Source organism: Eulemur rufifrons, chromosome 2 (genome assembly GCF_041146395.1).
Source record: "Eulemur rufifrons isolate Redbay chromosome 2, OSU_ERuf_1, whole genome shotgun sequence".
NCBI classification, from domain to species: Eukaryota; Metazoa; Chordata; class Mammalia; order Primates; family Lemuridae; genus Eulemur; species Eulemur rufifrons.
In genome coordinates, this window is record NC_090984.1 from 21,645,129 (window position 1) to 21,669,036 (window position 23,908).

Genomic DNA, 23,908 nt, shown 5'->3' on the forward strand with positions numbered 1-23,908 from the left:
CATTGCCAAGCCCAGATCCGAGGAGGAAAGAGAAGCTCCCAAACCCAGCGAACGGGCAGTAATCGAGGTACGTTCCTGGTTTTGTGAGGGCGAACGGGGAATGAACGTTTAATTGTCCTAAAATTGGGGTGTGAGGGGTGAGGGGAGTCATCCAGGCAGCTGGTATTGCCAGTGCAAAAGCACGGGCACAGGAGAGAAGCAGACTCAGGGTGCAGCCCGAAGGGCTCGGAGGATCCAAGAGGAGGCGACAGAACCCAAGGCCTTGAACGCCAGGCCACGAAATCGGAGCACCTCCTATGGGCGAAAGGAGCCCGGAGGCACTTGTGCCCGGCAGAGAGTCCTCGGCTTGTCCAAGTCCTCTTGCAGGAGAGGTCCTGAACAGTGCAACGCAATGCAGCAGGACGCCCGCCCTGGCCGAAGGGAAAAGCCGCAGACGTTGAGGGCGGAAGGGAGGAGAAGCGAGCTACTGAACTCGCGACGTTCGCAAAGGCGGCCGGAGGCGGAAACTCCGGGCGCAAGGCCTGTGGGCCCCGCGGCGCGGCAGCGGCCAAGGGGGCGGGCCCGGCTCTCCCCGGGCAGGTGATTGGTTGGCCCCGGCGGCGGCGGCGGTGGCGGCGGCGCGGCGCGTGCAACTGTCACCTCGGTCCGGTGAGTCCTGGGTTCGAGCCCGGGCCCCGCCAGCTCCCGAGCTGCCCCACAGCGCCGGGCTGTAACTCCCTCTGGCCGGCTCTGCACTCTGGGCTCCCAGGGCGTCGTCTGGAGGGTCAGAGCCCAGGCGGGGGCCTTCCCTTCGGAGCGTTTCCGTTGTTCTGTTCCAGGCTGTCCGGCCAGGGCCCCTGAGGGACGTTTTTGGGGGGAGGGGCGAATCGTGCGAGGCCTAGATGGCCTCATTTCTAGAAAAAGGCGGTGGGGACGGTGGCGGGGAGACCGGCCGAGCGGGGCAGGTAGAGCGCCCGGGCCAGAGCCCGGAAGGTGGGGGCGGGGAGGTGCGGAGGGACGTAGTGGGAGGAGCGGAGGGGGAGGGGCGAAAGAGGGAGGGAGCGGGCGCGGGGCGGGGCGGGGCGCGGGGCGGGGCCCGGGCGGGCAGCACCGTTGGGAATCCGGGCGGTGGATGTAGAGGGAGGGTGAGACCGCCGCGGGCTCGGGTCTCAGGTCCTGAGCCAGCGCAGTCGAAGCCATGGGTTGAAAGAGCGGGAGCCGGCTGGGAACAGCCATAACGGAAGTACGGGGGGCTGCCGCAGGACCCAAGGCGTCGGTTTTGAGGATCGTGTGGTTTTGGCAGAGGAGGGAGCTGACACCAAGATAATGCGGGATAAATAAGGCTTAATAAAGGTGCTTTGGATTTAGTCACTATGTTGGTGAACTGAAGGAAGGCTCGATGAATTTAAGAAATTTTTTGTTATGGAAATTTTTTTCAAACTTACACAAAAGTACAGAAAAGCAAAGAAAATGACATAGGTGGCATGGGTGGAATACGATGTGGATCCCAAGTACTCATCATAGGGCCTCAAGAAGCATCCAGGAGTGGCTGCCACTGGTTGCATTATAAATATTTTAAGACACACCTCAAATTTACACTGATAATATGTTAATTTTATGTACTAAAAAAGTTCTGTTCATGTTTGAAGTATATAGAGGTTCAGCTATGCAAGATGAAAAGAGTTCCAGAGATTGGTTGCATAGCAGTGTTGAATGTACTTAAACACCACAGAACTGTAAACTTAAAAATGGTTAAGCTGGTGAATTTCATGTTATGTGTATTTAACTACTGTTTGTTTGTTTGTTAGTTTATTTACAGGCAAGATCTCGCTATGTTGCCTAGGCTGGCCTCAAACTCTTAGGCTCAAGTGATCCTCCCGCCTCAGTTTCCCAAGTAGCTGGGACTACGGTAAGTGCACGCCACCATCCCTAGCAAAACACAATTTTTAAGTTCCTTTCAAAATTAAAAAACTGTATGCTTCAAATTAAGAAAAAATCTGACTTCAAGTGTATAATGGAAAGTAACTCATTGGCCAGGTAGAGGACTATGGAGTTATATTTTTAACTGTGGAGGCTCTGGAATGAAACGATTTTGGTGCTCAAAGTACTGGACCTGGCCTGGGATGGAGTTTAAGCACTGGTGGTGCCCTCTAGTTTACACTGGAACAAAAGGGTTGGGCCAGCCCAGCAGTGTAAGTGAGATTTCTCCCAAATGTTTCTGTTTTCTTACAGTCCAAAGCACATCTTTAACCCTTGGTCAGCTGCTGTGCCACCTTATCCCTTTATTGACAGGAGTGTGAATGAAGGGTGAATTCACTTCTTTCTCCCCACTCCCATTCTTTAGGGTCTACCTGGGCAGGTTGTCTCCCAGATGGCATCTACTCTCTGCCAGTCTCTGTAATGTTCCATGTGGAAGCCCTTCACACTCCTGGAGCACTAGCATTACCTGTCAGGCAGTCTTCCACATCCTAGTTCTTTTCCAAGTGAGTCCCACATAGGTAGCCCTGAAACATTCCTTCTGCCCACCCAGAAACAAAACAAAACTGTAAAATGAGGAAGTAACAGCTGGGTTTAGGGTTTTTGCCTCCTCTTGTCTTCCTCCAAGAGCCCCAGAACCACTATTTATCCTGGAGCTAAATTTTCTTAGTATGAGTTAGCCGTTATTAGAGAATTAAACAATAAATTGGATGAACTCTGCATCAGGGAATCATATTAGTTATAGAGTGATGGCTATTTAGAACTCAGGAAAAATTAGATGCTTGATCACATCACTGGATGTCAGTGGTGCTAAGGAATTAATGACAAGGCTCATGGTGATGGGTAACAGAGAAAAAGTTAGGTTCAGGCCAGGCATGGTGGCTCTCGCCTGTAATCCTAGCACTCTGGGAGGCCGAGGCGGGAGGATCGCTTAAGGTCAGGAGTTCGAGACCAGCCTGAACAAGAGCGAGACCCTGTTTCTACTAAAAAATAGGAAGAAATGATCTGGACAGCTAAAAATATATAGAAAAAATGAGCTGGGCATGGTGGCACATGCCTGTAGTCCCAGCTACTTGGGAGGCTGAGGCAGAAGGATCACTTGAGCCCAGGAGTTTGAGGTTGCTGTGAGCTAGGCTGACGCCACGGCACTCTAGCCCAGGCAACAGAGCGAGACTATGTCTCAAAAAAAAAAACAAAAAAACAAAACTAGGTACAATTTTGGAGTGAATTTGCTGAGTGATTGATGTTTGTTTTATTTTTTGGTTTTTTTGAGACGGAATCTTACTCTGTTGTCACGGCTAGAGTGCAGTGGCGTCATCATAGCTGACTGTAACCTCAAACTCCTGGGTTCAAGTCATCCTCTTGCCTCAGCCTCCTGAGTAGCTGGGACTACAGGTGCATTCCACCACTTCCAGCTAATTTTTTCTATTTTTTTCTAGAGATGGTGTCTTGCTATGTTGCTCAGGCTAGTCTCCAACTCCTGGCCTCAAGCAAACCTCCCACCTTAGCCTCCCAAAGTGCTGGGATTATAGGCATGAGCCACCACACCTGTCCTGATGTTTTAGTTTATATGTACTCAGAGCTATCAAAATGATCATCAATGAAATATCTGTAGGAAATAACGTTATTTCTAATATGTAACTCATTTGCCCTTTAACTTCCTTTTTTCCCATGGAAACAATTGTGATTTTGCATTAAGTGAGGATTTTTTAGGAAAATAGCCATCATGTTACATCATAACTGCGTGTACACAGGAGATAATATGAAATGAATGAACCATTTTCTTATGTTTTCCTTTGTAGGGAAGATGGAAGAGCTGAGCCAAGCCCTGGCTAGTAGCTTTTCTGTGTCTCAAGATCTGAACAGCACAGCTGCCCCACACCCCCGCCTGTCCCAGTACAAGTCCAAGTACAGTTCCTTGGAGCAGAATGAGAGGCGCCGCCGGTTACTGGAACTGCAGAAATCGTAAGGATGCTTTAACTCCTTGGCGTCTTTCCCCAGGCTGGAGCTGTGGACCATTTAGGAGGCTCCAGGCTTGTCTCTGCAGAAAGGCCTTCAAAGTGGACCCTTTGTAGGTTGATCTTCTTGCCGCAAGGTTGGGATAGGTAAATCCTGGCAGAGGTCAATACCCTTTATACCCAGAGCTTAGCAAAAGATGGAGTAGGGAGAAACTGAAGTTTGAAAGTAAAAGCTCAATTATTTGGTTAAATTTTTCTTTTGTTCCTGGCAGCAGTAATGAGCTTTGCAAATTAGGAACTTGTGAAAGCCACGCCCATACTTCCACTCCCCACATTCCCTGGGTTGCTTGTGTGTGGCTTCTGTACTCTGAATTCTGGTATTGGCTGTGGTCTTCCCGTCTGCCTTCAGCACACATGTTTCTGTGGAGCCCTTGGGAGTTCAAGACAAATAATTCAACGGGGAATCTGAGGAAATGTCTTCCATACACTTAATTCTAATGCCAAGATGCACAAACAGGGAAAGAAAGCAGGATAGGAGCATTTGGGGCTGAGCTGCTCTGAAGGCAGGGCCTGTCTTTTTATTCTCAGTGCAGCATAGGCCTCTTCTGGGTCATAAATTAAGGAATTAGGGGTTAAGAGAAGCTATTAACAGCTGCACAGTTCTCATACGACCTATATTTTGCCCAGTGCTGCATCATCGCTGGATGTGTTTAACAGAAATGTTTCTCTATGGCCTCTGGGTTGCTTGCAGATTACACTCCCAGATCATTCTCCCCCTTGTCCTTTATTTAATTGTAATTAGTTATTTTGGAGCAAGTAATACATTCCTATGGTTCAAAATATATAGAAGAATATTTGGTGAAAAGTCTCCCTCCCAATTTTGTCCCCTAGCCAACCAGTTCTGCTCCTGTATTATTAGTTTCTTGTGTATCCTTCCAAAGATATTGTTGGGTAGGGCAGATATGACCAAGTGTGTGTGGTTGTATGTATGTAACCTTTTTTAAAACTGTTTTATTATTTATTTATTTTTAGAGAGACAGTCTTACTCTGTCACCCAGGCTGGAGTGCAGTGGCAGGATCATAGCTTACAGCCTCGAACTCCTGGGCTCGAGAACTCCTGGGCTCAAGCGATCCTCCTGCCTCAGCCTTCTGAGTACCTGGGACCGCAAGTACGAGCCACTACACTTAGCTTATTTCTCTTATTTATTTAGAGACAGAGTCTTGCTATGTTTCCCAGGCTGATCTCGAACTCCTGGCCTCTAGTGATCCTCTTGCCTCAGCTCCCTGAGTTGCTGGGATTATAGGCGTAAGCCACTGCACCCAGCTCTAACCTTTTATTTAATGGTGTTTTTTGAGAAATTCTGTATCATTTCATAAAGTGCCACATCATTCCTTTTTTATAGTGCCAGATATTCCATTGAGTGGATAGTTCATAATGTTATCATTCGCCTACTGATGGGCATCTGGATAGTTTCCTTCTGTTGAGACTACAAACAATGCCTGGGAAATAACCACAGGCATACATTCTTTGACACACGTACAAATATACCAGCTCTTATTCTTGAAATAAAAGACCATTGTGTTTTCATATGTTCTCTCTGATGTACACTTTTTCATGAGTGTGCATTAGTACATGTGTGTTTAAGAAGAAACCGGCTGTGTTGGTTTCATTGCCTCTGTGGTTGAATTCTTGCCTTAGCATTGAGGAAATCAAGTGTGGGAGATTATGTGGCATTTCTAAATCACTTTGAAACAATTAGGTTCCAAAAGTTTCTTTTTCTTCTCAATTTCTCAAATTTTCTAGAATATGTACATTTCTTTTTTTAAGTGAAAGATAATGATAAAGGGAAACAAGTAACATTAAATTGTAAACTAAGTGACCTTTTTTGAAAGTTAGACAGAAACTGGAGAAAGGCCTGGCTTCTCAGAAAGCTGTATGAGCCAAGCATGGTGGCGTGTACCTCCTACAGTTCCAGCTACTTGGGAAGCTGAAGCAAGAGGATCACTTGAGCCCAAGAGTTTGAATCAAGCCTGGGCAACATAGCGAGACCCCATCTCTTAAAAGAAAAAAAAAAGACGGCTGTATAAAACAGAAAGCCCCAGAAGCTGTCCTGTTTTTAGACGTCTCACTACGTCTCAGTGTTTCCTCTCTTCCATCACTGGGGGTTTTTGGATGAAGTGTCTGCCAGGCAGGGAAGTGTCAACTCTCACCTGGGGTGAGGATGAGAGTCTGGGATGGGATTGGATGGGGTGGGGTGGGAATGAGGTCAGCCTCTCCAGCTAGTGAACCTTGGAAACTCCTTTAAATATTTTCCTTTGCCCATTCTTAGGAAACTCTGAAGAAGGCTGAGTGTGTTCAGAGGGGGGTTCCCCATTTAGGATCTATGAGGAGATAGTCACTAGTTTAGCTTTGCAAAGGAGAGTTCATCATTTCTTACTCCCACTAGAATCCCCATGTTGCTCCCCAATTTGGAGCCTTTGAATTAAATAAATCGATCATATTGTAGAGCAGCGATCCCCAACCTTTTTGGTACCAGGGACCAGTTTCATGGAAGATAATTTTTGTCCAGGGGGCAGGGAGTGGTGAGGAGGAGCTCTGGAGGTGATGCAGGCAGGCGACAGGGAGCAGCTGTAAATGCAGATGAGGCTTCTCTGGCTGCTGCTCAAGGCATCTCACCTCCTGCTGTTTGCCCCACCCCCACCCCCACCCCGTTCCTAAGTTTCATGGGAGACAATTTTTCCACAGATGGGGGGTAGAGGGAGGTGGAGCTCTGCAGCCCCGTCCCTACCAGGCCATGGACCAGTACCGATCCATGCCCCGAGATATAAAGAACTGTCCAGGGCCTGGTGTGGTGGCTCACACCTGTAATCCTAGCACTCTGGGAGGCCGAGGCTAGTGGATCATTTGAGCTCAGGAGTTTGAGACCAGCCTGAGCAAGAGCGAGACCCCGTCTCTACTAAAAATAGAAAGAAATTATATGGACAACTAAAAATATATATAGAAAAATTAGCCGGGCATGGTGGCACATGCTTGTAGTCCCAGCTACTCGGGAGGCTGAGGCAGTAGGATTGCTTGAGCCCAGGAGTTTGAGGTTGCTGTGAGCTAGGCTGACGCACGGCACTCTAGCCTGGCCAACAGAGTGAGACTCTGTCTCAAAAAGAAAAAGAAAAAAAAAAAAAGAACTGTCCTGATGTCTTTCTTTCCTGCAGCAAGCGGCTGGACTATGTGAACCACGCCAGAAGACTGGCTGAAGATGACTGGACCGGGATGGTCAGTGAGGAGGAAGATAAGAAAGATGATGAAGAAATGGATGTTGACAGTGGCAAGAAGTTACCAAAACGCTATGCTAATCAAGTGAGTGTTCCAGAGAGGTGCGATCTGGCTGTCTCACTTCCTTTACCATGCAGTCAAAACCCACTGAAATAAATGCTGCCGAAAGAGAGGAGGACAAGCAGGGAAAGGGAACAGCAACTGCGGAGGCGACGCTGGTGTGTGTGGAGTGTGTGGGGTGAGGAGAGATGGCCACAGTGCCATGGACTGACTGGGAGTTGCCGCTGGAGTCTGAGGGCAGTGCGTTTGGGAATCGTTAGCCCCTGCTGCTACCAGAGGCTGCCAGCCACTGCAGAAAGCCCCTGAGCTACTGATATGACAACAGCTTCTTTGTCCTTGTCATTTTTGTAGTAGTCACTGACTGCTGTTCTGGAGTGGGCCTGCCCAGCCCTAAACATTGTTGAAGGATCTGCTCTGGGTTAAACTAGGCTATACTGTGAAGAAGATAAATGTGGACCAGAAATAGCTCCCGCACTCCTGGAATAGGTGTAGAACGTGATTTTTGCTATGAAAAATTGAGATTCCTTCCAACCAGAGAGGAAGGAGGGGGTAGGAAATCAGGAAAGGGTTAATGAAGGAGGCGGTGGGTAGGACATTTGATACACAGAAGTGCAGGGCATTCTAGGCAGCAGGAATAGCTGAGCAAGAAGCCCAGAAGGAGGAAAGGAGTGTATGGTGTATTCAGGTGCAGTTTGCAGCCCGGCGAGGATGGAGCGGCGTAGAGTTGGGAAAGGAGTAAAGCAGAAGAGATGTAAAAGGCCTCGAAAATATGTGCAGGGGGTTGGACTGTGGGGAACCGTTAAGAATTTTTGAGCCAGAGCCAGAGCCAGAGTTGGGATTTGGCGTGATGACTCCTACAGCAATGTGCAGAAGGAGCTGAAGGAGCAAGAGCCTGCCAGTGGGCGGTCAGGTTGCTGAAGCCATCTGATGATAGGTGCTGAGGGCAGCGAAGGTAGGAGGGAAAAGAGGTCATGACTGTGAGGAATGTCGCCAGATAGAATGGAAGAACTTACCAGTGAACTGGATAGGAGAGGCAGTATAAGAAGTGGTCAAGGGTGGGGCGCGGTGGCTCACGCCTATAATCCTAGCACTCTGGGAGGCCAATGCGGGCAGATTGTTTGAGCTCAGGAGTTCGAGACCAGCCTGAGCAAGAGCCAGACCCTGTCTCTACTAAAAATAGAAAGAAATTATATGGACAGCTAAAAATATATATATAAAAAATTAGCCGGGCATGGTGGCACATGCCTGTAGTCCCAGCTACTCGGGAGGCTGAGGCAGGAGGATCGCTTGAGCCCAGGAGTTTGAGGTTGCTGTGAGGTAGGCTGATGCCATGGCACTCTAGCCTGGGCAACAGAGTGAGACTCTGTCTCAAAAAAAAAAAAAAAAAGTGGTAAAGGGTTTAAGCTCTGTGGTCACATAGACCTGACCTCAAAGCCAGGCTCTGTGTTGACCTTGAGCAAGTTACGTGACCACTCTAAGTCTCTGGTTTCTTATCTGTAGAATGGGGGATGGTAATGGCACTTATCTCATAGGATTAAATGAGATAGTGTGCCTTAAATACCTAGCCCAGAGCCCATAATAAGTGCCTCACAAGTATTAGCTGCTTCTATTATTTTTTTAAAAAGCTATATTGATATATAATTCACATACCATACAGTTTACCTATTTAAGTGTACAGTTCAGTGTTTTTTAGTATATTCACAAGACTGCAATAGTCACCACTATTTTTTTGTTTGAGACAGTGTCTTGCTCTGTTGCCTGGGCTAGAGTGCCATGGTGTCAGCCTAGCTCACAGCAACCTCAAACTCCTGGGCTCAAGTGATCCTCCTGCCCCAGCCCCCTGAGTAGCTGGGACTACAGGCGCATACCACCACGCCCGGCTAATTTTAGTAGAGACAGGGCCTGCTCTTGCTGAGGCTGGTCTCGAACTCCTGACCTCAAGTGATCCTCCCACCTCAGCCTCCCAGAGGTCTAAGATTGTAGGCCTGAGCCACGGCGCCCAGCCCAACCACCACTATTTGTAGAACATTTTCATCACCCCAAAAAGAAACTCCATGCTCATTAGCAGTCACTCTGCATTCTTTCTTTTTCTCAGCCCCTGGCAACCACTAATCTACTTTCTGTGTCTATGGATTTGCCTATTCTGGGCATTTTACATAATCGGAATCATATAATATGTAGCTTTTTGTGACTGGTTTCTTTCACTTAAGATCTTTCATAAGATTTTCAAGGTTCATCTATTGTAGCATGTATAATGTCAGTACTTCCCTCCTTTTATTGCCAAGTAATATTCCACTGTGTAGATATATTACATTTTGTTTATCCATTCTTCAGTTGGTGGCTATTTGAGTTGCTTTCCACTTTTTGACTATTATGAATAATGCTGCAATGAACACTCATGTACAAGGTTTTTTTTTATTTGTTTTTGCTTTGGTTTTGTTTTTTTGAGATGGGGTCTTTCTATGTTGCTCAGGCTGGTCTCGAACTCCTCGGTTCAAGAGGTCCTCCTGCCTCAGCTTCCTTAGTAGCTGGGATTATAGGCACATACCACTGTGCCTGGGCTCATATGTGCAAGTTTTTGTGTGAACATATGTTTTTGTTTCTCTTGTATATACTTAGAAGTGGAATTTCTGTGTCATATGATAACTCTATGTTTAACCTTTTGAGGGACTGCTAGATTGTTTTCCAAAGTGACTACATTCTTTTACCTTCCCACCAGTGATGTCTGAGGGTTCCAGTTTCTCCACATCTTTGCTGACACTTGTTATTGTCCATCCTTTTAAATATAGCTATTCTAGTGAGTATAAAGTGGTATCTCATGGTTTTAATTTGCATTTCCCTAGTGATTAATGATGTTGAGCATTTTTTCATGTGCTTATTGACCATTTTTGTATCTTTTTTGGAGAAATGTCTATTCAAATCCTTTGAGTATTTTTTTTTTTCTTTTTTGAGACAGGGTCTCCATCTGTCTCCTGAGCCAGAGTGCAGTGGCATCATCATATTAATAGCCCACTGCAACCTCAAACTCCTGGGCTCAAGTGATCCCTCTGCCTTAGCCTCTTGAGTAGCTGAGACTACAGGTGCACACCACCACACCCAGCTAATCATTTTATTTTTTATAGAAACGAGGTCTTGCTATTTTGCCCAGGCTGGTCTCAAACTCCTGCCCTCAAGAGATCTTCCCACTTCAGCCTCCCAAAGTGCTTGGATTACAGGCCTGAGCCACTGCATCCAGCCATTTGCCCATTTTTTTTTTCTTTTTTGAGACAGAGTCTCACTCTCTTGCTCAAACTAGAGTGCCGTGGTGTCAGCCTCGCTCACAGCAACCTCAAACTTCTGGGCTCAAATGATCCTCCTGCCTCAGTGTCCTGAGTAGCTAGGGCTACAGATGCTCGCCACCACACCCAGCTAATTTTTTCTATTTTTAGTAGAGACAGGGTCTCATTCTTGCTCAGGCTAGTCTCGAACTCCTGATCTCAAGCGATCTTCCCGCCTTGGCCTCCCAGAGTGCTAGGGTTACAGGCATGAGCCACCTCGCCCAGCCCATTTGCCCATTTTTTAATTAAGTTATCTTTTTATTATTGAATTATAGGAGGTTTTTAAAATATATTCTAGATACAAGTCCCAGAATATGTAAAATTTGCAAATATTTTCCATTTTATGGGTTGTCTTTTTGCTTTCTTGGTGATATTATTGGCAGCACAAAAGTTTAATTTTGATGTAGTCTAATTTATCCATTTTTTATTTTATCACTTGTGCTTTTGGTGTTGTATTACTACTATTTTGTAAGGGAGGGTTGATTATGCCTTGAATCTAAGATGCAGTAACGAGAGAGTGGTGATGCCATTAATAGGGTTACAAGATGCAGAAGGGGAAGGGTAGGTGTTTCGGGGTGGGAAGTCCTTGGGCAACAGTTTGAATTCCATTTGGATATACAGAGTTTAAGGTGCAGAGAGGACAAGCAGAGGAAGAAATGCCAGGCAGATGGCTGAAAGTGTAGGTCTGGAGGAGAGGAGAGAAGTCTGGAGATGAAGAAGGAGAATTCGGAGGCATCCTCTTTGAAGTGACAAGTGAAGCTGTAGGGGTGGATGAGATCCACCTCCAAGGGGGAAGCATCTAAGAGAAAAAGGGGGTCTAAAACAACCCCCTGAAGATGACATGTTTTTGAGGAGTGCGTGGAGGAATGTTTCAGGAAAAAACAGAATAACTCTGTGTCATGGGGCCAGGGGAACACAATGTGTCATGAAGGAAGATGTGGCTGGCAGCATCATTGAGTGCTAGGAGTGGAGTGGGGATGATGAAGAGGAGGTAAGAGAAGAGGTAGCTGATGGCCTTTGGCAGGGACGTACGGTAGCAAATCTGGACTGAGGGTGTCAGACTAGGCAGGAAGGCACCATCAAGAAATACTGAGTAGGTTGGGCGCAGAGCTCACCCCTGTAATCCTAGCACTCTGGAAGGCCAAGGCAGGTGGATCATTTGAGCTCAGAAGTTTGAGACCAGCCTGAGCAAGAGTGAGACCCCATCTCTGCTAAAAAAAATAGAAAGAAATTAGCTGGACAACTAAAAATATATAGAAAAAATTAGCCGGGCATGGTGGTGCATGCCTGTAGTCCCAACTACTTGGGAGGCTGAGGCAGGAGGATTGCTTGAGCCCAGGTGTTTGAGGTTGCTGTGAGCAAGGCTGACGCCATGGCACTCCAGCCTGGGCAACAGAGTGAGACTCTGTCTCAAAAAAAAAAAAGAAATACTGAGTAGTTTAATTTTTTGGGGGGATGGGGGGACAGAATCTCCTCTGTCGCCCTGGTAGAGTGCAGTGACATCATCATAGCTCACAGCAACCTCAAACTCCTGGGTTGAGGTGATCCTCCTGCCTCAGTCTCCCGAGTAGCTGGGACTACAGGTGCACACCAACACACCCAGCTAATTTTTCTATTTTTTATAGAGATGACGTCTCGCTGTTGTTCAGGCTGGTCTCAAACTCCTGGCCTCAAGTGATCCTCCTGCCTTGTTCTCCCAAAGTGCTAGGATCACAGGCGTGAGCTACTGTGCCTGGCCACGAACCTTTTCTTTAGGCAGATTTCCTGATATTCTTCAGTACAGTATTTGGGACATAAGTTTGGGACATGGTGGTCTAGTGTAAGAACATCTCAAGGGCAGGAACCTTATTCATCTCTGAGTTCCAGCCCCTGGAACATAATAGGTTACGGTTATAGTGGGGGGTGGACAAAGTAAGGAAAGGAAGAGGGTCCCATCATCCTGGTGCAGGAGGCGAGGGAAGTAAGGATGGTGTGGGGGCAGGTGATGACAGGGAGCAGAGAAGCTGGAGTTCACAGTGAGTGGCCTCCATCCTGTCAGTTGTGCAGGGGACACGCCAACTGCTGAGCACATGGGGTAGAGGTCCCACTTTCAGCCTTTTCTGCCCTCATTCTTTCACTTGCGTTTTTATTATGTAGGATGTGAATGTCTTGTCATTGTAAACATCAGAGCAGCACACCCTTGCCGATCTTTAACAACATTTTTTTGTGTTCCCAGTTGATGCTCTCTGAGTGGTTAATTGATGTCCCTTCAGATTTGGGGCAGGAGTGGATTGTGGTCGTGTGCCCTGTTGGAAAAAGAGCCCTCATCGTGGCCTCCAGGGTGAGTAGCTACCTCCCGTCCCCCATGCCAGCAGGCCTGGCCTACAGCGGAGGGGATTCTTCGCCTGCGTTTTCCTCGTCTGCCACAGCAGCTGTGTCTGGAAGGGGGCTGGAAACGCTCTCCTGCAGGATTTGTTGAGAGCCATCTTTGGCTGATGACACCCTGCAGAATGAGGAAGCAGGAGGGCTAGGAGACTTGCTGCCTCACGAGAATGAACTTTCCCTCCACACAGGGTTCTACCAGTGCCTACACCAAGAGTGGCTACTGTGTCAACAGGTTTCCTTCCCTTCTGCCAGGAGGCAATAGGCGGAATTCAACAACGGCAAAAGGTACCTACATAAAATGTTTATTTATTAAGGTTTATAATCAGTAAAAGACAGTGTCAGTTGCTTTAAAGACCCACTTTGAAGTCATAACTTTGAAACTGCACATAGACACTGTCCTGGCCCCTGGATCCAGGCCCTCCCCTTCAAGGCTAGGCATGCTCAGTTGGAGAATAGTCACAGCCCCATGAGGCCTGCTGTGTCATAAATTCCCGAAGTAAGGTCAATATGCCTTTGGACTTCCATTATAAGGTGACAGATGCAGGTTTTGGTGGAAAGGTCCCTTAGAAGACACCAGGCATAATGGTATAGTCAGCTGTTGCTGGGCCTCCAGACCAAATTCCCTTTTCTCTGTATTGTACTGACTTTAGCTTCTCTCTCCCACCTGGGCCTGGCTGGGTAGGCTGAGGTCGTGGAGGTGAAATGACTTGCCCACAGTCCTGCAGTGAGGAATTGAGATCAGACTCCCCTGGCGGTTCCTCATACCCTCTGTACTGAGTGCAGACTCCTCTGTGGGCCTTTAGTACCTTGGCTTTGCAGGATTTGGCCTGCCCCTCCTCATGGCTTCCCCCACTCGTCACACTCACCCCTGTTCCGCCAACTTGCCGCTTGCTCCCCACACGTACCCGGTTCCTTCTGCCCCTGGACTTTTGCTTGTGCCACTTGGTGCTCAGGTCTGAAGTGCTCTCTGTCATCTTCCCCTCTGCCCTGTTGTTTAGATTCTCCTGATCCCAGAGACTGTATTGCATCTCTCCATGAAGCCTTTCCTGCTGCTCTAGTCTTCTCTTTCTGGAACTCCTGTTGTTCGTAGTGTGTGCTGTGTATTCAATTTTCAGTTCTTTCTTCTGTGATCATTTTATCTCCTTAACTGGATTATAGCTTCCTGAAAGGCAGGGACTACCTTACTGTTTCCCACAGTGCCCATGGTAGGAACTCAAAAAGTCGTTGTAAACTAAAATGGAAGATGAGTTGGCTTTTGAACTTCTCTAAGGTGAGCAAATGTCCCAATTTATCTAAAACTGCAGTTCCCACTTGGCTTAGGGTTGGCTTCATCCCTCTTGTGCTGTCCTACCCCACATCATCCTTACGCTATCCCAGGTAGCCAGAAAGGGCTGTGGACAGCTCTCTCCCTAGTGAATCCTTAGTCTTTACCACCGGCAGTTTCTGCAAGCACTGAGGATTGCTGCGCTCGAGCCTCTGAAATGGGGCTCCCTAGATTGCTGGAGGAACCCTGCTTGGAAGGGGAACCCTGGACTGGCTTTCTGCTTTGTGTCCTTAGACTACACCATCCTAGATTGCATTTACAGTGAGGTGAACCAGACCTACTACGTTCTGGATGTGATGTGCTGGCGGGGACACCCTGTTTATGACTGCCAGGTAAGGAGTGATGCTCCCCTCATGTCTTTTCCTGTATTCTCCTCTCCTCCTGGGAAAGTGACTCGGCATGTGGGTTTGGTACGTGACCAACTTCTTGGTCTGTACAGGATGTGATATATCAAGAACATTATCTAATGCTCCCTGCATCTTTGAGTGTGTTTAATTTAGCTTAGTTTTTTAAAAGACATAGGAGGAACTAAGGAAATCTGTAGTTCTTGAGAAGAGGAAAGAGAGAAACAGCAGAGGTGTAGGCTGGGACTTTGGAGCAGCTATACCCGCCCCCTCACCTCCCTCCAGAGTCTGGGAAAATTGCTGGCAGGGAAGAGCGTGGGGCAAGGGGGGTGTTGCCTTCCAGACAGCACCAGGAAGAGAAGGTGGAGTGGAAGTCACCGCACATAGACTCCTGCAGCCCCCTTCTTTACCAACCACATTCTGACCCTGAAGATGACAGGGCCCCCTTGGCATGACTCAAAGCCTCAAATCTGAAAGCTTAGCTCAGGCGGAGGCTTTCCAAGCGAGGGGAGGCCCCTGTATTCTCCTCTCCAGCTTCACCATCCCCCACATTTGTTTCACATTGGTGATTCTTCTGGTGGACAGCGGGCCTCCTCTCTGTTAGTAATACTACTCCATCATTGTCCCAGTTGTATAATGGTGGATTTTAGTACTTCCTTTGCTCTCTGTCAGTTAGTTCATCATAGTCGTTCTCAACGTGTGGTCCCCAGAGTAGGTGTATCAGAAAATTGTAGAAATGAGCCAGGCATGGTGATGTAGTCCCAACTACTCAAGAGGCTGAGGTGGGAAGATCGCTTGAGTCCAGGAGTTTAAAGCTGCAGTGTGAGCTATAATCTTGTCAATGCACTCCAGCCTGTGTGACAAAGTGAAACCGCATTTCTTAAAAAAGAAAAAGAAAAAAGAAAGTTGTAGAAATGCACATTCTCAGATCTACTAGCTATGGGGGTGAAGCTATGGGGGTGAAGCTGATAGTTGAACAAGCCTCCAGGTCATCTTCATGCAGGCTTAAGTGTGAAATTCACAGGCTGTCACACTTCTTTCCATAGCCATTACCCCACGCTAGGTTTCCAAGTCATGCCAGGTGATGATACCTCAGAATTCTAAAGTGCATTTCATTCAGACAATAACAGTCAAGTTTTGCATTGCTAAGCTGGGGCATAGTGGCACTCACCTGTATTCCAGTTACTCAGGGAGACTGAGACAGGAGGATCTCTTAAGGCCACAGGAGTTTGACACTGCAGTGCACTATGGTCATACTTATAAATAGCCACTGTTAACTCCAACCTGGGCAACATAGTGAGATCTTGTCTCTAAAAAAAAAAAAATATTTGCATTGCAGAGCACGTTGTGGGCATTATCTCATCATAGCAACACTATAAGATAAGTACTATTATCATATTTATCATATAGATATGGAAGCTGAAATGTTAAGAAGCACAGATATTATGTAAAGATGTTAAGTATCTTGCCCAAGTGCAGAGCCAAGCCTACAACCCAAAATGTAAATTCAATCCAGGTCATGTTTGCCTTTCTTTTTTTCTTTTTAAATTTTTGCCAAATTGACCTCTGAGAATGAGACATGATTTCTGGCTGGGCATGGTGGCTCACACCTGTAATCTGAGCACTTTGGTAGGCTGAGGCAGGAGGATTGTTTGAGCCCAGGAGTTAGAGACCAGCCTGGGCAACATAGCAAGACCCCCATCTCTACAAAAAATTGAGAATGACTATGATAAACTAATTGACAGAGAGCAAAAATTTAAAATTTAGCTGGGCATGGTGGCACATGGTGAGCATGGTGGCATACATTTGTAGTCCCAGCTACTTGTATGACTGAGGCTTAAGGGTTGCCTGAGCCCAGGAGTGAGGTTGCAGTGAGCTGTGATCACACCATTGCACTCTAGCCTAGGCAACAGAGTGAGACCCTGTCTCTAAAACAAACAAATAAGACATATTTTCCTTTAATTCTGTTGAAAGATATTTCATAACATGCATTAAAACCTATGAATTTGGTAACTAAAGCCCCCTATGTTTTTATAATGTAAAGAGAAGACTATGTGTTTATTTATTTATTTATTTATTATTAATTGTTTAGAAATGGGATCTCACTGTGTCATCCAGGCTAGAGTGCAGTGGCATGATCATAGCTCACTGCAACTGCCAATTCTTGGGCTCAAGTGATCCTCTTGGCTCTGCCTCCAAAGTAGCTAGGACTACAGGTGCGTGCCACCATGCCTGGCTAATTAAAAAAACACTTTTTTTTTTGTAGAGACAGGATCTTGCTATGTTGCTTAGGCTGGTCTTGAACTCCTAGGCTCAACCAATTCTCCCGCCTTGGTCTCCCAAAGTGCTGGGATTACAGGTGTGAGCCACCTTGCCCAGCTTGTATATGTTTTTTTAAATTTCCAAAAGCAAAATAATTTAAAGAATGAAAAGGCCCTAAATAACTACAAAGGGTACAAAATCAGAGAATATAGTAATTTATGAAAAGTTACAACTGTATTAGCATTAGTTTCTAAGACTTAGAATTAAAATAAAGCAAAAGGGTTAACATAATATGCTTTGGCGTTGAAGGGTCCTGGGTCCCCTAGTAGTTTCTCTGTGTATCCAGGCAAGTGACTTAACATCTCTGAACCTCAGAGTCCTCACCTGTAAAATGGAAATGATAAAACCACCTCCCAGAGGGTGTTTGAAGATTAATAAAATTATGTGTGTAAAGCCCTTCTCATGGAGCCTGACACAGAGTTGGCCTACAATGATAAATGTTAGCTCTTCTATTAATAATCCTACTGAATTTTAAGAAAATAATCTTCAAAGATTTTATAAACATCTTCCTGATGTTACGGTTTTAAGAGAAATGGAGGTAATGACAGAAGGGCTTAGGTCTTCATAAGTCAGGTGGCTATTTAGAATGAGGTGTTTTTGTTTGTATTAGAGTTTGAGATTATCAGTATTTCATCTTTTTTCTTCCTTTCCCTGGCAGACTGATTTCCGATTCTACTGGATGCATTCAAAGTTACCAGAAGAAGAAGGACTGGGAGAGAAAACCAAACTCAATCCTGTAAGGCCTGGTATTAGGCTTACAGAGCTCTTTATGGAGATTGCTGTGGATTGGTCTGTTATCTAAATATAATCATTATGAATGAAATTATCTTTTTTGAGGCAGCATGGTATGGAGGGAAGAGTATGGGCTTAACAGTTATCCAGACTGAATTCCACTTTTGGTTTTATTTATTTATTTATTTATTTATTTATTTTTTTGAGAGAGCATCCCACTCTGTTTCCCAGGCTAGAGTGCCATGGCATCAGCCTCGCTCACAGCAACCTCAAACTCCTGGGCTCAAGCGATCCTCCTGCCTCAGCCTCCCGAGTAGCTGGGACTACAGGCATGCGCCACTATGCCCGGCTAATTTTTTTCTATATATATATATTTTTAGTTGTCCATATAATTTCTTTCTATTTTTAGTAGAGACGGGGTCTCGCTCTTGCTCAGGCTGGTCTCAAACTCCTGACCTTGGGCGATCCACCCGCCTCGGCCTCCCAGAGTGCTAGGATTACAGGCGTGAGCCACCGCACCCAGCCCCACTTTTGGTTTTAATTATTGCTAGGTTAAGTTAATAATCTCACTGGCCTTAGTTTCTTCATCTGTAAAATAGGATTAATAACATCTAATTTATAAGGTTGCTATGGGAACCAAATGATACCAAATCCTCTTAGCATGATACTTATGGTAGGCACTCAATAAAGAATGGTTGATATAAAATGCTACTAACTACTTTTATTAATAATACTATTTAGAATTCTAAGGCCGGGTGCAGTGGCTCCCGGCCTGTAGTCCTAGCACTCTGGGAGGCCAAGGCGGGCGGATAGTTTGAACTCAGGAGTTTGAGACCAGCCTGAGCAAGAGCGAGACCCCGTCTCTACTAAAAATAGAAATTAGCTGGACAACTAGTAACATATAGAAAAAATTAGCTGGGCATGATGGCACATGCCTGTAGTCCCAGCTACTCGAGAGGCTGAGGCAGGATTGCTTGAGCCCAGGAGTTTGATTGAGGTTGCTGTGAGCGAGGCTGATGCCACGGCACTCTAGCCTGGGCAACAGAGTGAGACTCTGTCTCAAAAAAAAGAAAAAAAAAAAAAATAATAATGCTATTTAGAATTCTAATCCATTGTTTTCAAACTTTAGCATGCATCAGCAGCACCTGGAGGTTTGGTAAAACAGACTCCTGGGCCTCAACCCCTGAGTTTCTGATTCAGTAGGTATAGGGTCTAGGGTCGGGCCTGAGAATCTGCATTTATAACAAGTTCCTTAGCAGTGCTGCCGGTCCAGGGACCACTCTTTGAGAACTATTGCTCTTGTATCTGAGCAAGGAGTGCCCTCATCTAGTCATTCCCTTCACTTGACAGGTGAGAATACAGGCTCAGAGAAGGGAGTACCTTCCCCAAGGTCCCACAGTTGAGGATGACAGCCCAGGTGTCTTACTGTCTGCTCAATGATTTAAATAACGTGACAGCTATTTTCGGGGCATTTTGTTAGCTAGCCTTGCAGATTGGCATTTGTTTACATTGCTTGCAAAAATTTTTAAAGGCCATTGGACAATCCGTTATAGGAGAGTAAATATGATCTGTACTTTCATTGATGTCATCAAGTAGGTCCTGGAAGAACACGCGTTGAGGGAGGGGAACGTGGGAGCATCTCTCTCTAAGATGCTGTTTTAAGTGTTCTACATGTATGACCTCACTGAATCTACACAACAACTCTATGAAGTAGATAAAGTACCTTTAGTATCCTGGCTTACAGATAGGAAAATGGAAGCATAGGGAGAGGAAATGATTGGCAGAGCTTGGATTCAAATCCAGGCAATCTGACTTTAGAATTTGTATTCCTAATCACTTTGTTACACCGCTTCAGTCTTTAGTCTAAAAATCCCGCTGGTATGAAAAGGGCTTTCCTACCCCTTCATCAGGGATAGCTGTGGTGAGGCCAAGAGAGTAACACACAATCCCTCAACCCAGTACAGTACAGTGGTTCTCAGTCCTGACTGTGTGTGAAAATCAACAGGAGAGCTTAAAAAATAATGTCAGGGCCCACCCAGCACAGTTCACTCAGGATCTCAGGGTAGGGCCTCAGCATCAGTGATTTTTAAAAGCTTCTCAGATGATCCTTTTTTTTTTTTTTTTTTTGAGACAGGGTCTCACTCTGTCGTGTAGGCTAGAGTGTGGTAGTGAGATCATAGCTCACTGCAGCCTGGAAGTCCTGGCTTTAAGTGATCCTCCTGCCTCGGCTTCCTAGAGTACTGGGATGACAGGTGTGAGCCACTGCGCCCGGCCTGATTCTTGTGTATGAAGGAGGGTTGAGAACCTCTGACTGAAAAGTTCAGAGGGTAGGTGGAGGAGGGGGGTAGAGAGGATGAAACTGAAAACTTTGCTGCTTCGATAGAGCTGTTCAGTTGCCAGAACCAGTGTCATTTGTAACATGTACTAATTCTCTGTTCTAATTTATATTTCAGTTTAAATTTGTGGGGCTAAAGAATTTCCCTTGTACCCCCGAGAGCCTGTGTAAGGTGCTTTCTATGGATTTCCCTTTTGAGGTAACAAAACTGCCTATCTTTACTGCCTTGACAGGATTATAGGATACAGGGGGACTTAGTTACACAGGTCTTAAAATATCCGCTGATTTTGCTGTGTCAAAGCGTCAGAAAGGGACTGAAAGCTGATCTGGGGAGAGGATGTGCTCGCTGCCTTCAGAGCCTCAGCTCCACTCCTGCAGGATGAGTCAGAATGCCAGAGCTGGAAGGCCCTTAACAGAGAGCTCATGGCTCCCTCATTTTATAGATGGGGAAACTGAGGCCCAGAGAGGGGCAAGGACTTCCATTCCGAGGTCCTTCTTGCGTGCGTCTTCCTGCTACCCTCTTCAGACTCAACAAGCAAGTTTTCCTTTGCCCAGCACACCCTTTAAAATTCTGTCTCGTCACCTACAAGTATTTGCTTGAACTGGATGTAGTTTTATAAAAGGATCACAGCTTCCCAAGTGAGGAAATGGCAAAGGCTGAGTTGCCTGTATTTCTGGGAGTCAATTAAGAAGGTGGTAAGAACACCATCTTTATTTATAACCCTTATGCCCCAGTGACAATAAATGCTTTTTAGAGATGAGTCACTGAATCACAGAAAAGAAAATGTGGGACTGTAGGAGGTCTTTCCCGTTGAGGAAAACTGAGTTTCCCAGAACATGGCTTGCAGACAGTTCAGGGGGAGGTTTAGGCAGCCAACAGTAGCTGGGGGAGCAGGCTTTCTGGACAGCCCGTGTCCCCTGAGCTCAGCAGTCTGGTGCCACGGAGGGGCCGTGCAGTTCTCTCGCTTTGTGTTCCCTGCACGGAGCTCATGGACTGCTGCACAGACCTCTAAGTGGTGGAAAGTACGTGGAATCTGGGGACGGAAGACCTGCGTTCAAGTTTAATTTCTGCCTCATACTCACTGTGTGTTTTTAGGGCTCCCTGAGTCTGAGCAGCTCAGATCCCCTCAGGGTGGATGAGAGGGGGAAATAGTAGGTAGGAGAGTACCTTGTAAATAGGAAAGTGGTATTTATGTTTGTATTTTCTAAAATTTAGGTTTCTGGGCCATTTTTTCATGTGAGAAGTGAGGACTCTTTTTCCCCTGTCAGTGACCCAGAAAAAGGAGTTGGACCTTAAGAGCTGCCCCTGTGTGTATAGGCTCGCCTGGAAACGTGGTCCCAGAGTCATTTTGATCCTTAATTCCCCCTCTTGTAGGTAGATGGACTTCTCTTCTACCACAAGCAGACTCACTATAGCCCCGGAAGCACTCCCTTGGTGGGCTGGCTGCGCCCCTACATGGTGTCAGATGTCCTTGGCGTCGCTGTGCCGGCTGGCCCGCTAACCACCAAGCCAGAATACGCTGGGCACCAGCTCCAGCAGATTATTGAGCACAAGAGGAGCCAGAAGGAGGGCACGAAGGAGAAACTCACACACAAGGCCTCTGAGAATGGGCACTATGAGTTGGAGCACCTGTCAACCCCCAAGCTGAACAGTTCTGCCCACAGCCCTGAGCACGCTGGGAGCCTCATGGAGAATTAAAGAGGGCAGCCTCCTTTTAGGAATCATGGGATGGGACCTGGCCCCAGAAAGAAGACTGGGGAGGAGGACAATGACAGCAGGTGACTTCATTTTAGAGTGGACTTTCCAAAGCCACTAGCTTATCTCCTATCTGAAATGCTGGCTCTAACAGATGGGGGGCAGTCCCAGATGGGGTGGCATTCGGATTGATTGGAGCAGCTCCTACCTTGACATGTGTATCCTCGATCTACAATGTAAATATATGTAATTCTTAAGAAGTTGTTTGTGATTCTTTTTTTTTTTTCTTTTTTGATCTCTCAAGATCATTGAATAAGTTTGTGATTCTTAAGCTTCTTAAGCTTTAGACCACCATGAACCTCCCCTCCGCGCCCTACGCCCCAGGCTGCTTAAACTGACTGTTCAAGTCTTGGCCCATTTCACTCTTTCTGGCGCTCATTCTGCTGAGTTTCCAGTTGCTGCTGTTGGTAACGTCATTTTCTGCAAGGTCTTACCAGGAACTGCAGTTCTTGGTATTTGAATATGTTCCCTCTTCTGAGAAGACAAGTGTGATTTCTTTGGTTTAGACAGTGCCAGAGATAAAATGCTAATGGAGTTCATTCATTCTACAAATGTTCAAGCTCCCACCAGGAGATAAGCCTTGTGCTAGGCCCCTGTGATGCAGAGCGGGCTATGGAGGTGGACAGGACTCAGTGCCTGCCCTTGACTGCTACAAGCCTGTGAGAAAAATAAGCCTACCAGAATACAGAGCACGGCAAGCTGGCGAGATGATTACTTTAGTGCAGACAGGTGCATAGAGCATGGGGGCCAGGGTGCAAGGAAGAGCAGAGGGGGGCTTTGCACAGGCAGTTAGAGCTGGACTGAGACTCTGAGAAGGGACACAAGTGTGCTCTGCGGACAAGGGGAGGAGTTCCTCACAGGCAGGAGGGCATGCAGCTGCACGCCTCCACGCAGGGCAGGTCTTGGTCTGGAAATTGAATTAGGCTCAGCATAGCTCAAGTATAAAGTAGGATTGGAGAACGTGGGAGAGGAGGCTGGAGAAAGACAGGAGGTTTTAGATTTTATGTCATGAACATAAGGGAGCCAAGGAAGAGCTTTGAGCGGGGATGGTCCTTTCAGGTTTGTGAACTGGAGCCCTTTGGCAGCTGTGGGATTGGAGGATGGTATCTGAAACCAATCAATCAGTTTCTTCTCTGTGTTCGGAAAATGGGTCCCGTTTCTGTGGCCTCAGTCTGCTCCCCACACTGCTTCCTGTCTCTCCAGGACTTCTCTTACAGGACACAAGGACTTTACCATTCCCCCCCAGCAGCACTGGTATCCTGTGGACAAAATTTCACAAGGATCTGGGTCAGATCTTGTCTGACATGCAGTTGTCTCTCTGTGTTGACTAGTTCTAGGAACAGATCTGGGCAGAAATAGTAGTGAAGCGGAGTCTCATGACAAACTTCAGCACATCCCGGGGAACTAGTCTCAGCGCTGGCTCTTGGAGAGCTGCTCAAGCTGACTCCGTAAAACTGGAGAAGGAAGAAACCCGCCCCCACACTCACCCAGTGATGATCCTGCTAGCTGCAGATTCAAGCATTTGCCCACATCAATACACTCTTTCCTGAATTTAGGTCAATTCTTCAATAGGAACACTGTGTGCCTCTTGCCAAGGAGCATGTTGTAGACTGCCTAGACGTTTAGTCTCTGCTTGATCTGAGTGCTCTCAGCAGCCAACTGTATCAATTCAGGAGCTGTGCTTGCTAGTGTCCATAGTGAATGGGCCACACTCTGCTCAGAAATTATTAGGTCTGGAAGGACTGCTTCCCCAAAGGGCACTCTGGGGACAGATGCATGAGTCAAAGGACATGTCAACCAAACTTATCAACAAGCACAACTTGATAATGTTGAATGGTAGCTTGAAGGACTTGTCTCAGAGTGCTCCTTACATTTTTTTTTTTTTTCCTTTTCCAACTGAAGCGAAGTTTAGTATGACGCTCCTTACATTTTTAACAGAGGAATCAGTATTTATCTATCCATCACTGAATAGCAGTGTGACTCTCCTATAATTCTTTGGGAATTATAAAACCACCTCTTTCCACCTGTTTCAAAGATGGTTGTATTGTAGCTTACTGTGATTGGATATCAGTTTTCTGGCCAGCCCTCTGAACAGCTTCCCAATATGGTTGGGTGGAACCATAATCTGTGGTAACTGCCTGCCTTTTGCCCAATTTCAGGCTCATGACT

General features: G+C 46.6%; 1 protein-coding gene across 8 annotated transcripts; it reads left to right on the plus strand.

Annotated features, from left to right (window-relative positions):
• On the plus strand, positions 1-21,939 carry SNUPN (snurportin 1). 8 transcript variants are annotated; one of them, XM_069481641.1, is made up of 10 exons: positions 621-648; positions 1,788-1,888; positions 3,759-3,921; positions 7,125-7,269; positions 12,778-12,882; positions 13,115-13,211; positions 14,485-14,582; positions 17,575-17,652; positions 20,102-20,182; positions 21,359-21,939. In XM_069481641.1, the coding sequence occupies exons 3-10, from the start codon at positions 3,764-3,766 to the stop codon at positions 21,680-21,682; spliced, it is 1,086 nt and encodes a 361-aa protein (XP_069337742.1). In that variant the 5' UTR covers positions 621-648; positions 1,788-1,888; positions 3,759-3,763; the 3' UTR covers positions 21,683-21,939. The 8 variants fall into 8 exon arrangements, with proteins under 8 accessions (XP_069337775.1, XP_069337742.1, XP_069337760.1 ...); XM_069481624.1 differs by lacking the exon at positions 621-648 and adding an exon at positions 668-944; XM_069481651.1 differs by lacking the exon at positions 621-648 and adding an exon at positions 668-763.
• The last annotated feature ends 1,969 nt before the right edge of the window (positions 21,940-23,908 follow it).

Coding starts and splice junctions, on each gene's coding strand:
- SNUPN (XM_069481616.1), top strand. Junction 3,922..7,124: donor TTACTGGAACTGCAGAAATC/GTAAGGATGCTT, acceptor TCTTTCCTGCAG/CAAGCGGCTGGACTATGTGA. Junction 20,183..21,358: donor CTATGGATTTCCCTTTTGAG/GTAACAAAACTG, acceptor CCCCTCTTGTAG/GTAGATGGACTTCTCTTCTA.